The following is a 12,888-nucleotide window of genomic DNA, read 5'->3' on the forward strand; positions in this document are numbered from 1 at the left end:
TCTCTGAGTAAGGAAACACCTGGCAAAATAGCAAATATAAATCATGCTGCAGAAGATGAAGTCTGGCTAGCCCTAAAACATCACACCTACATCTTAGTTACCCTGACTTTTACATGTTCAGCTAAATTTCTGTGTTGTAAATTTAAAAAACATGAAAGCTATCATTAAAGAGATTAAGTTATAAAAAATGTTTAAAATTTGTTCCAATTATAAAAAAGTGTAGGAGAAAAAAAAAAGCCAACATAGCTGTTACACATACAAGTGGACACACTCAGGTTTCTAGGCAGATGGGAAAGAAAAACTTTTGTCCACCTCAGACAGCTAAATAATGTATTTGCTAAGTCCATTCAAAATTTGATCTGCATAGAAAACAGCAATTCTATCTATCTATATGTTGTCAGAGAATAATCTGGCTTTGGATTTATGCAGTTTCTGATTTACAGTGTTAAAGCTCTCCTATTGCACTGTATGCTTCAAGTACCTTAACCAACACAATTCTGAAATATAATTAAATAAAATGCTCATTCTTAAATCAGTGCACCCCCAGTCTCAGGTTTGCTGGCACTGCAGAACATCTGCTAGAAGTAACTAGACTTCAGCAACACAAATACTTAAAGTCAAACATCTGTAAGTCAACTTACAGGTGGGCCTGCTGCTCCTGGAGTTCCGTCTTTGCCATGGGCGCCCTACAGAAAGAAGAGAGGTGTTGGGTACAGAGCGCTAACCTGGACACAGAACCCACGTGTTTTAAAGCCCATGACACACAGACCATCTTTTTGTGTCTGTACATTCCCACTTAGTTGACCGAGACCCAAGGATTCCTCAACTGTGAAACTCTAAAATAATTAACTAAATATTTTGTGAAGGAATATCCAATGCCTTGCATGACTTGTACTGTAATGATGAGACAGAAAGATGCAAAAATGTATTCTTATTACATTTCTTAAGGAAATAACAGTTACGAAGCATCATCTGTGTGGACAGTTCTTAAGGTTAAATAAATAAGATCACAATGGACGTATATTTCAAAGTAACAGTTACTTCTAATTCACATGAGAGACTAAAATTTCACTCCAAAACTCTAACAGTGGTGTGACTTAAATCCTGTTGCCTGTCTTTTAGACATGTTAGACCAGGTCCGCTGCTCAGGTTATGTAGTGTTTGTACGAACAAGTTGCTGGTTATGATACTTTAGCTGTGCTTTGTTGATTGTGTTGGATGCTATCAACTATGACTTCCTTCAAAGCAAAGAATGTACTCCCTAATCTCAGTCAAAGAGTAATTTTATCTTTTTTCTGCAACTTAACTTCTGAGATTGCATTTTTTCCCTCTACCTTCTGTTGCTGCCCTTTGCTTCCACTCCTCCTCCCTATTGCTCTTGGCTGAACCTGAGCTTATGCTGAAACACTAACTCTCCCTCAAAGTGTAATCTATTCATTTAATAAAAGGAAATAGAAAATAAGATGGTGAACATGGGAGTTATAAGTGTTACGTCTTTAATTGGGGACTGAAAAGTTTTCATGTGTGATTTTACTGATGCTATATAGTTTTCTAATCCTTTGCATTACAACTGTTTTAAGGTAAATCTATGAAGTAGGGAATTCTCAACATACTGAAACAAAATATGTGCTGCTTCTGGATAAGAACAACAGCTGCAATTACTTACAGGGCCACCAGGATTCCCAGGTCTTCCTCTTTCGCCAGCTGGACCTCTCGGTCCCTAGAAAACATAAGAAAACAAACTTGTTAAATGGCTTCCAAAATAATATGGCCGAGCAAAGAGACATTGCTCTTATTTGCATATCTCAGTATTGTTCAATGCATGTGGTGGGGTAATTAAAGTTAAAAGAAAGATGAGTAACTCACTTAACCAGGATGTGCCATTGGCACTTCCATTTAAATACTACACGGTACACGTATTTACCGGTTGGCCCGGTGATCCATTTGCTCCAGGAAGACCAGTTTCACCCTGTTATGGAAAGAAAACACCAACGACAGAATGAACTTTGGTAAGAGAATTTTTTGCTTTATATTCAAGGGGAAGAGACATAGAAACAAGACTGCCTAATCCATTGCCCCTTTCTGTGTGGTGCTGAATTTCCTCAGCATGAACTGAGGTCTGTGAGGTCTGAGAAGACTAAACAAGTGCCAGAACAAAATATTTAAACAGGAAAAAAAAAAAATCAGGAAGACTTGGTCCTTTAATATTATGCAATAAAGTCAGATGATCCAGGCATGTCCTTTCATTTTGTAATCTCAGCTTTATAATGGCTGGAAAATTGGGACATGGTGTGGTTCAGAAAGTCTAACTCCTTTGGAATGATTCTCATTCTTGTCATGGAGATATTCAATGAGTTTCTTTAATGTTAAATGGATTTTTGTAATTGTGTAATATGCAAAGCATAGCTATATAGTAAATGATGGAGGGTATTACTCTATCTATTACAAAGATGACACTACAGTTTTCTACCTTTGGACCAGGAGCACCGCTGTCCCCTCTGGCACCATCTTTTCCATCAAAACCCTGTGGGAAAGGAAGACCATATCTGTGAGTAGTACTCCTCTTGCATTCTGGAAAATGTGATTCCTCTTGGCAAAATATTAAGCTTCAAGTCAAACTCAAATAGAGGGCCATATTTTTAATAAGGAGTGCTATCAGCTATTGGAACACTTTTTGAAAGAAAATTCTGAAGCCTCCATTTCTCCACAGCAATTAGTTAACAGTGGATGCTTTTCTGGAAAGCATGCTTCAGCCCAGCTTTTGGGATGGAGCTCTACAACTGAGGTAACTAGATAAAATTTAACAATCTTTGTTCTGGACGGTCAGATTACGTTGTCCAGAAATTGGCCTTTAATTCTGTGATTCAGTCTCTTTAGCTGGGAATTGACGACTGAAAGAGCACAACAGTGCAACACCATAATTCGAGTGGAGTAACAGACTCAGCTATACTCAATATACTCAATACTTACTCGTTGACCTTTCATCCCAGGCATCCCAGGCATGCCAGGGTGTCCCTTGTGACCCTAAACACACAAATATAGAAAGTTTAATAAATCACATACTGTGTGAAGGGCACAAGCCAATCTTCATTGTGTGTCATGTTCACTTGACTAACTTAAAATGGGAAAACAAAACCTTTGATTAGAAGACCATTGTTACTGGGGGCTTTTCCATACCGGTAATCCAGGGATTCCACGGTCTCCATTTCTGCCCGGTCTTCCTGGTTCTCCCTATTGAAAGTAAGTAAATTTTTTTTACTGTTTTGTTGTTCCTTCAGTTATTGGTAAAGAACCAGTCCTAGCAGATCGAGGCAGGTTGGAATAAGCAGGTGAAACTTCCACCAAAAACAGTCAGGAAAATTATAGCAAGGTGATGGTTCACTGTATGACTGCCTTCTGAAAAACAGTTGCCAGAATTTATAAAATCAATTTTTAACAAGATTTTGGTTAATATGTGATTTATATCAAGCCAACTTTTAGGAAGAGATGATCACAGAAAACTTATTTTTCACAGTGAAACACTCAAAATCGACAAAAACTTTAGCTGCTTGTCTCACCTTGTACTATACCTGTTTAGGACTCCCAGCTGTGACACAAAAGATGGTTTTAACAGCCTTAACTCTCAAAGCAAGATTTGAAGGGAACGGGCAACTACCACTATTGTCTGCTTTTCTTTATAACTGCTAATTTATTTTGCACCAGATCAAAATAGCATATTTCATGCTTAGGTTTTCTTTTTTTAAAAAATTTTGTCAATCAAATTGCCTGCTAAAATTGAAACTTTTTTGGAATGGACATTTATACCAAATGTAAGCCAAATCTAGTGTATTATAGTGGTGTTGTCAAATTGAGAAATTAATTGAGATTTAATCTGCTGTCTTACCATTTAATGAATTTTCTTTCTTCCCATTTATTAATTAATGGATGAATAACAGTGAACTTACATCTTTTCCTGGTGGACCAACGGGGCCTATCATTCCAACAGGGCCTGGAGGTCCCTGTAGAAAAATAATTAATATTAAATGTAATAATAAAAAATATTAAGTCTCTTTCAAACTAAAAATGCATTAGGTATCATAAAATACTTGTACATTTGACATGCGTGATAGTAAACAGACAGGATGAACCGTAAAATTTCAATCCATTCCAGTGATGACACAGATTCATGCTTGTAAGATCATACCTTTAATATATAAAGTGATAGGTAATGTATACGTACAGGAGGGCCAGGTTGTCCTGGTTCTCCAGGGGAACCTTGGTATCCAGCAGAGCCCTATAATGCGGCAAAAAAACAGTTGAAATGTGAACAGTGACGTGCATCCTTCCATGGTGCTACTATATTTTATAATAATTTCATAATTGTAAAGAAAATGATAGTCAGAACTGTCAACAAAGGACAAAAGGTGAAATTAGCAGAACCAAGCAGAATATGCCTCTATGAAAAAAGAATTAAAACTACTCCTTTAAAAGGAGATTTACATCAAAAAAACTCAGACTGTTTGTCTGTTCACTGAATGTGTATTAGGATTCCCACTTTCCTTTATGTCCTGTTAAATTTTTGTATGAATAAACATTTGGGAATGTTAACAGAGGATGATAGGCAGTGGCATGTCTTAAGACAACATTAGCTGACACCCTGCAGAATTACAGAAAGCTCAGGGGAACAAATGGACTTAAGCAAGCACAGTATATAGCCCTTGGCCATTGGGTCTTGGTGGTGCATAGATGGTACAGGCCAATTAACAGAAGATGACTTTTATCCATAACATTCTTCAGCATGGTATCTAGATTTATCAGTTGAAAATGCACCTAACATTTATGACAGAGAAAAGGAGAAGGAATATGAGATGATTATGAAAAGATTAATTTTACTTACAGGGGGACCTGCATGACCAGGTGGGCCAGGGGGGCCACTGGGACCAGGGGGTCCTGGAAAGCCGGTCTATAGTGTAGATTAAAAAAATAGTCATTACATTAATGTAATGTAGCTATAAAGCTTCATGTAGTTGCAATAGTCACCAATAACTGTGAAATATATGTTTACATATTAGTACAGAGAAAAATCCAAGGTGACATGTACTTGGTGCAGTAAAAAAGAAACAGCAGTATATATACACACATTGCTGCATATATTTCTCTCTGCAGCCTTAGCTAACATACTCCAAAAGATATTTTCAAAGCTCTAATTTTTTCTTTTGAGTCACTATTCCCCTTCTCTAGACCCCCAGAAGGATGCTCACAACTCAGCTTTTCAGCTACCTAAACTGGAAGAATAGATAAGTGGAACTCTTAATCTGCTAAACAGAGTAAATGAGCTTCAGCATCTCTGCCATGTAACTGAGCTGTATTAGCCTAACACTACATCTTCACTGGTGGAGCCAAAGTGTACTGATAAAATTGCTTGCTAGTGTATTGATGCCAGATTTTGCTTTCTAAAACTAATTTTAAAATTTCTCACCTGCATTCAGGAGCTATATTACATATACATATACAAGCCATGAGAAGATGGTTTTATGATAAACCCTGTTTATGACCCTAGACTTCTTAGAACTTACAGGTATACTGAATTAAGGCCATATTTTTGTTACTGTCAGAAAGGCAAGCATTTTCACCAGTGAAATCTTCTCTGAACTTTAATAGTACTAAGCCATGAGAAATAAATGATGTCTGCACTAACCAAAGGACTTAGAGGATGAAACCTCAATATACATATGGTTTAACTCAAATCAGTAATACTGTTCCTTATTTTAACTGGTAAAAAAGGGAGTAACATATTACTAAGGAAATTTTCAATTTGGGAAGAGTGCTAATCTTTCTACTTCCTGTAGCAACAACCACAAAAGCATTTGATACTGCAAAACAGAAAACATTTTAATATTAGCACAATGGTTTCCTGCAGCTATATGTGGTTCTTTAAAAAAAAGGTTTTGTTAAATTAAACTCTTCATGGGTTTGATAGAGCCAAAACAATTGAAGTATATGAATTACATGAGAATCACTCTGTGCTGCAGTACTGGCAGTATATTCTGTAGCTTAATATTGCACATAATGCGTTTCATGGGATATTGCCATATTGTGTCAGAATAGGTCATGTATTGCAGATGTTACGTGAACATAATTTTCATAATACAAGATGAACAGTATTGCTATACTATGCTAGTATATGTAGTAGAGTATACTACTATAGTACAAATATACTGTGTTAATATTAGTTCACAGATTGTCTTTTGTCTAAAAAAGCAAATCATTGTAATATTTGCTGTTTTGTAGCACAAGAAGTACACCTAGTGGCAGAGCAGTTAGTGTCTGGGTAAATCAGGTTGCCTTCAATGTGTGAATACAACGAGGAGTCCCTTGCTGTTAATTGTTAGAACTCATTTGGTATAAAATAAATCTGGATTCAACATGAATTAGAGCTATCAACTCATCAATTGCAATCAATTGATTAGACATATGGCTATAAACAAACAAGACATTTTTTTTCAAGGTGCACGCTGAGGAGATAAACTGATAGTTAGGTATGACATTTGCTTGCTGCCAGCACCTCCAGACTGTGAACAAATGAGCATATTTTGGTTAGAACGTGTACTGGTGGAAAGAGACAAAGACAACAATATGCGGAGGTTATATGAGCAAGTAAAGAGAAACTGTGATGTAAAGTACAAAATCAGTCTACAAGCAGTGGAAAGCCACTGGCAAGACAGTAATGGAGAGATGTGTGACTGAGCAAATACCAGGCATGGTAACCACCCACGGACAAATGTTGGTGCTATATAGCTGGCATTTTTTATTTTATTACTCTTCCCAATTATTTCAGTTTGGATATTTATTCAAACCAAGTGTTTAAGTTGAAGATTGATATATGAAATTTATAAATTAATAAATAAATTAATCTATGTAATGTTAATGATAAACATTATTTAGTTCTAGTGATTTTAGACACATCTGCCTGCAACTGCTCTGTTACTTACTTTGCAGTCATGTATTGCATGATGCAATATATAGAAGACCACATGACGTGAAAGTATACAGACAATCCTGGCTGAAGACATTCTAGGGTGCCCAGTTAAGTTTGGGGTTTTTTTAACCCAAGTCCAGGGGTCAGAGCACAAGAAATCACTAAGCACCTCAAGGAAAAATGCCAAAATAGAGAGGAGTAACTGTAATAGTTAACTGAAGGGTATCTCGGTTACCTGCCTGGTTCAACACATCCCATATTAAGACACCAAGTAACAAAATGTAGATGATATGATAAGCTGTGGGCAAAAACTGTGAGGAGCTGAATATGAATAAATGACTAAACAAATACAAAAAGCTGGTGCTTGAAGAAGACCAATGCATGGATGATCATATTAGCAAATGAACAAGGTAGAAATAAACAGATTAAAATAAAGGTGAGAAAATAATGAACTATATTTCAGGAAAAACAGCTGCCATGATTAGTAAAATTTATTTCATAAGATGATCTGATGGAACCCTGAGAAATAACATATCCACTTGGAACTGCCTAGATATGTTACAACATGTGATACCCAAACCTTGTTATGCAGCATTGGACTGAAAATAATTATGCTTAAAGAAGCAGCAGCAAATCTCAAATAATAGCAATTCACCACATCCTCTATATAGCAGATTGCCTGAATCAAGAACACTCCATGTCATCAGTGGTGAATATCTCTAAATCCCAGTGCCTAAAAGGAAACTCACGAGGTGAACATTCAAATTTATTTCATACAGGAAGCATAGCATAGCATAACTCTTTCAGGCAATCCACGCTTTATCTCACTAAAAAAACTGTGAAAAGCTTGGGGCTGGCCTAGCGGGCAGATACAGCATCCTTAGTACACAGTCTGAATAGCTGTGGATAAAAAAATGGTAATTGTAAAAAGAAAAGTGAAAAGCTTTTGACTGCTTTCTAGGATGAAAAAAAAAAAGATTATAAGAGGGGTTTGCTCACTTGTTATCAGGCAAATTTGAGTTGTGGAAAAGTAAACAAGTATGGAGTATCATACTGAGTAAAGACAGAATGCTGCTGAATGGGTACAGGAAGATTAGGGACAGTGGAAGAGGTAAAAAACTGGTGGAAGGGAGGGAAGCAATTAGTAGAAGAATACCAAAGCAGATAAATGAGGAAGGTATGCAAGGGAGAAAGGGGTAAATGTTTAGGTAGCATTAAGAAAGTGATCAGAGAGAGATTAGGAAAAAGAAGGTAAGAAAAAGAACAAAGAGAGAGAAAAGGCAAAAACCCCAGATAATCTATAGTTACTTTCTGGAATGATATTGCCAAGAAATCTGCTGCCTTACATCGCATTCCACTTGCAGGCAACAATTAAATTAAAACTTAACTTGTTAAATTAAAATCAGGATACATACACACACATCCAAGGTATAATCTACGAGCAGAAAATTTGTTCTTTAAAAAAAAAAAGGACAGAGAAAAGGCTATATCATCTTACAATGGGCTGTGGGTAAGCGATACCAGGTCCACCAGCCTTCACATCATAGGAGTCATACTGTGGAGAAAAACTCTGTAAAAGAAATAAAGAAAAACAGAAAGAAAAAAAAAAGAAAAAAAAGAAAAATAAAGGTGATTGCTACAAATCAAATAAGTATTTTCTTACATTGGTATGTCAAATGTATGAAAATAACTCATTTGTACCTAATGACTAGTACTTGTTTGACATATAGCTGCCATATATTTAAATCATCCATAAGAGAAGCCCAGCCAGTATCTTTCTTTTGAGGTCATGGTAACGTTAGCTCCCTAGGCTGTGCACATCCAGTTTTCATCTTGATAGCTAGGCCTTAGCTGAACCAAAAAATTGCCATTCTCTCTCCTTTTAATTGTTTGACTCTTTTTAAGATTTTACCTCCATTTTCTTTATCAGTCTCTTTTCTGTTGGACTTAGTTGTCACTCAAGGAAGTTGATGAAGTATTTTCTGTTGCACTAAAGAATGCAACAGTTTTTATTATTATTTTCCTAATTTCTTTTACTTGTGACTAATGAATGTCTCATTTCAGAATATCTTGTAGCAAAAAATCTCTTACCTATGTGTAAGTCTGTCCTTCCCTGAATTACAAATAATTTTTTTTTACCTCACGCGTGGGAACTTACACATCTCAGAAAACTGTATTACACTTTTTCCCTAATGCCATTTTCCATCTTTCCCTTTCTCCCTTCCCGTTCACTATGTCACTCCACATAATTCAAATACAGTCATCACTTTTGAGCCCAAGCAGCCAAGCCTCAATGCTTTTGACAATTTATCTTGAAACAAATGGAAGCTCAGTCCAAGGCATGAAGTGAAAACATGTCCTGTGGGCCTTTCTGAGAGCAGATAGCATCTTTGACACACCCATTTACATAAAATACTGCTTAAAAAAAAGTATAACGTCTACAGTAAGTTTTTCAAGGAATTTCCATGTAAACCTCTTAATTGGCATATATTGATTTTATTATGCAGATATTAGCAAACTTAGTTGAATAATATGGCATTAACGCAGTTTATGCATTAATGGTACATAGGTGGTTGAGCAGGAAAGGTTGAACACATGCAGTGTTCTGCCTGATAACCCAAACCACTGTGGAACCAGCTCCTTTGCTGACCAGGTACAAGACGACTCCTGTGCTACTGATATCAACCCTCTCGTCAGTATTCAACAGCACATCTTTGATACAGCATTGGAATGGGTGACATTAAGCCTATCATCCTCTCTTGTGTCTGAATCTGCCAATTCAAACCCAGTAGCTCTCTCGATATATTGTCTGCCCGTGTCCATTGATACTGGTTAACTGATCCATGGGTATCTCTCCCAGAACCTCAGTCCTTCAGATGCAATCCCTTCCAGAATTAAGTAATATCAAGACATCTTTCCTCAGTTTTTGGCTTACCTGGAAGTGGGAAGTGTAAGTGGAAGCTATAAACAGTGGCCTATGTTCAAAAGTAGCAACTGGTTTAACGTATGATTTTTAACAGTTCTGTGCTAAAGCAATCCCATCTTGTAAAGCTAGGCTTGCTTGATTGCATGGGAGACAATGTCACCTCCTAACAAAGCGCTAGCTGTGGCTCAGCTCCCTTAATAAACCCAACTGCACTGAACCTTCAGTTAAATTTAGTTCTGTTGGTGAGTCTGCCCAACTCTTCAGAAGAGAATGTAAGATTCAGTGGGCCAGAAATAAAGAGGGAGCATGACAAATAGTACTTACATGGCACTCCCCTGCAAGCAGAGGACCTGTGTTTCGGTCTAGTCTCCTGGGAATGTTTCTTTATTAAAAATGCATTGGATAAAATATAGAAAAGTAAGAGAGTTCCCTAACCATTAAGCTTGAGGGGACGTACTTCCTCCTGCACACTTTCTGGTCAGATTATTTCTGCGTTACGTAAGTCCTTCATCAGATCTGGCTCCAAAAGTTTTAAAAAATAAGATAAGGCAGAGATTTAATTGCACTCCAGCCAAATTTTATGGACAACCCCCCAAAACAACAACAAAACCCCACCTACCACTCAGCTGTGTTTTTCAAAGGCACCAATGAGAGACAGACACCATTCAAAGCAAAATACATGTGAATTTGCAAGGGATAGGTGCCTACAGTCTTGCTTTGAGCAACAAAGTAGAAGCTGAATGATGACTTACGCCTCCATTTATACTGGGACATGACTGGCAGATTCCGGGGGGGCCAGGAGCTCCAGGACTCCCTGGCTGTCCTGGAGGGCCAGGGGCACCGTTTCTGCCTGGAGGCCCAGGAGAACCCTGCAAAGACACAAAGAGAGCAGATACAGATGTCTGCACTTGCCTCCAACTGCAAGGGCGTCGCAGGATAAATCCTTCCACTCGTAAGAAAGTCTTTGCGATTGTGGTAGGAAACTTTCTCTATTAAACATAACTACGGCCACAACTGAACATTCAGGAATGACATAGACAGTAGACAAAATTCACACATGGAAACACTCCTTAGTTGCTGGAGCCTTATTGCAGCTGACATTTGATCAAACACACTATAAATATTAAACAGGTCAATTCCGGAATCTAAAATTAATACTGCTAGTGGAGTCCATAGATTTTTTTTTTTCCTACTGGGAAGAAACATACCAAAACCACCAAAAAATAACAAATGTAATACAGTTTAGACTAAATTCTCTCTCTGTGTTTTTCCAGTTTAAATTTTTGAGAGTTTTGTTGAAGCTAAAGGGCTACTTCAAAATAACTATATGGCACAGTCCTGCAGACAGTACAGACATCAATGAAAGCTGGATATCTCAGCAGCTTGAATGGGATATATAGCATGACAGGATTGGCTCTTGATTTTGTTAGTTTCCTTGGGGAAAAAAAAAAAAAAAAAAAGCTGCACTTACAGGGTCTCCTTTGGGCCCTTGGGTAACTATTCCAGGAGTCTAGAAAAAAAGAAAAAGTAATTAAATTAAGAAAGAAAATAAAAATAAATCCCAAACCTGATTATCAGTCTCTCTGCATTTTCACAGTTTATCCATAAAGCTACACCTCTCCTGTAAGCAAAAACATGGCACTAATGAAGTCAGTAGAGCTTTGCCATTGAGTACAATGGGGATGGAAGTCCACTGTGGAAAGCTGTAAGGGACAGTTTTCTTCTATCCTTCTCAGTCCAGCATGTTAAGTGTGGTAATGTAGCTAATTTTAATTTCTCAGATCTACTCCTCCAATTTATTTATTTTTCAATTAATAATTCAGTTACATATTACTATCTGGATTCTCAATTAATAGTTTAGAACAGTTTTTATGTGTTCAGCTGCTAGTGGTAGTAAAGAATACTGAGCTGAAACTATCTTGGAATTTTCAAGGTGGCATTTCCCTAAACACCATCAAAGGTCAGCAGGGCAGCTTCCAGTGGGCTGACCAAACTCTTATATATCGAAGACAGAGGCTAGAGGAAGTAATCCACATGTCCTTTATTATCAGGAACCACAGAACTGATAAAAGAGTCTCTAAACTCAGCAAGAGAGGGAGGTGTGCTTAAATCTCCAGCATGCTTTTATGTACCACTCATTTACACCTCTAAAACTGTTCAGTGAAGTAGGTCAGGTAATCCTGGAAGCAGTACAGCTGCGCTAGCATGGTGCAACTAACACTAGGTGACGTTATTTGTATAAGACATTTCATGTTTAAGCAGATATAATATAGAGGTGCAGAAACACATCTTCTCCCTTTCTCTTCCATACACACATCTCTTTCACTCTCTTCTTTTATCTTCTGGATAAGAATCTTCAGTGTGCTTGTGGAAACCCATGTACTTTAACAGAATCAAATGGATCTTAAACAAGGATGAAATGTTGAGATAACTTAGAGGTCTGTATAGCTGGCTTGCTCAGTGAAGCAGTTTAGGCAGGGGACTTGGCATGCACTAACATTCTCAATTTTCCTGAGGTTAAGGTGCTGCAACTGGTTTAGATAATGTTGGTGTCTATAAACAAGATGATGATATACTAGGGATGTAGGGTTTGAATCACCTTTCCTTTACAGGGCATTAAGTCAGCAATAACTCTGCTAAAGGAAATTCACTCTGTGAGTTGATAAGAAATGCAGACTCGCAGTATGCTGTGAAAATTGTCTAACTTTCTTTAACTCTGTGTTGGCATTAGTTTCATGGATATTGATTGAGCATGCAGTCAACAAACAAGCTGTTTGCATTTTTCCTATGCTTCTCCATAAAATGAAAATGTAATGGCTACTTGTTGCCCTCTGTCCCTTTCTACTATTTATCTGTGCCTGCTCTCTACGTAAAACTGCGTTGAAGGACCTCATGCTTTCAGCTGCATAGCTCAAAGGACTAACAACTATTTTATCAGATCTGGTACCAATTATCTGATAGAATACAGAAGTATTCTTGAATTTAACAAAAAAGATAAAACTCT

The 12,888-nt window shown here is 37.3% G+C and overlaps 1 protein-coding gene across 2 annotated transcripts in view; it reads right to left on the reverse strand.

Annotated features, from left to right (window-relative positions):
* COL3A1 (collagen, type III, alpha 1) overlaps positions 1-12,888 on the reverse strand; it is a 53,272-nt gene that overhangs the window by 21,936 nt on the left and 18,448 nt on the right. The window contains exons 4-16 of one of the 2 annotated variants that reach the window (XM_010583219.1): positions 11,851-11,857; positions 11,356-11,381; positions 10,637-10,753; positions 8,457-8,528; positions 4,877-4,942; positions 4,220-4,273; positions 3,945-3,998; positions 3,178-3,231; positions 2,971-3,024; positions 2,471-2,524; positions 1,925-1,969; positions 1,667-1,720; positions 642-686 (exon numbers count right to left, since the gene is read on the reverse strand). In XM_010583219.1, the coding sequence (XP_010581521.1) occupies positions 642-686; positions 1,667-1,720; positions 1,925-1,969; positions 2,471-2,524; positions 2,971-3,024; positions 3,178-3,231; positions 3,945-3,998; positions 4,220-4,273; positions 4,877-4,942; positions 8,457-8,528; positions 10,637-10,753; positions 11,356-11,381; positions 11,851-11,857 (702 nt within the window). The remainder of the gene's footprint in view (positions 1-641; positions 687-1,666; positions 1,721-1,924; positions 1,970-2,470; positions 2,525-2,970; positions 3,025-3,177; positions 3,232-3,944; positions 3,999-4,219; positions 4,274-4,876; positions 4,943-8,456; positions 8,529-10,636; positions 10,754-11,355; positions 11,382-11,850; positions 11,858-12,888) is intronic. The other variant, XM_010583220.1, reaches the window with a different exon arrangement.

The sequence above is a fragment of the Haliaeetus leucocephalus genome, unplaced genomic scaffold, assembly GCF_000737465.1.
Source record: "Haliaeetus leucocephalus isolate CR32 unplaced genomic scaffold, Haliaeetus_leucocephalus-4.0 Scaffold880, whole genome shotgun sequence".
Lineage (NCBI taxonomy): Eukaryota > Metazoa > Chordata > Aves > Accipitriformes > Accipitridae > Haliaeetus > Haliaeetus leucocephalus.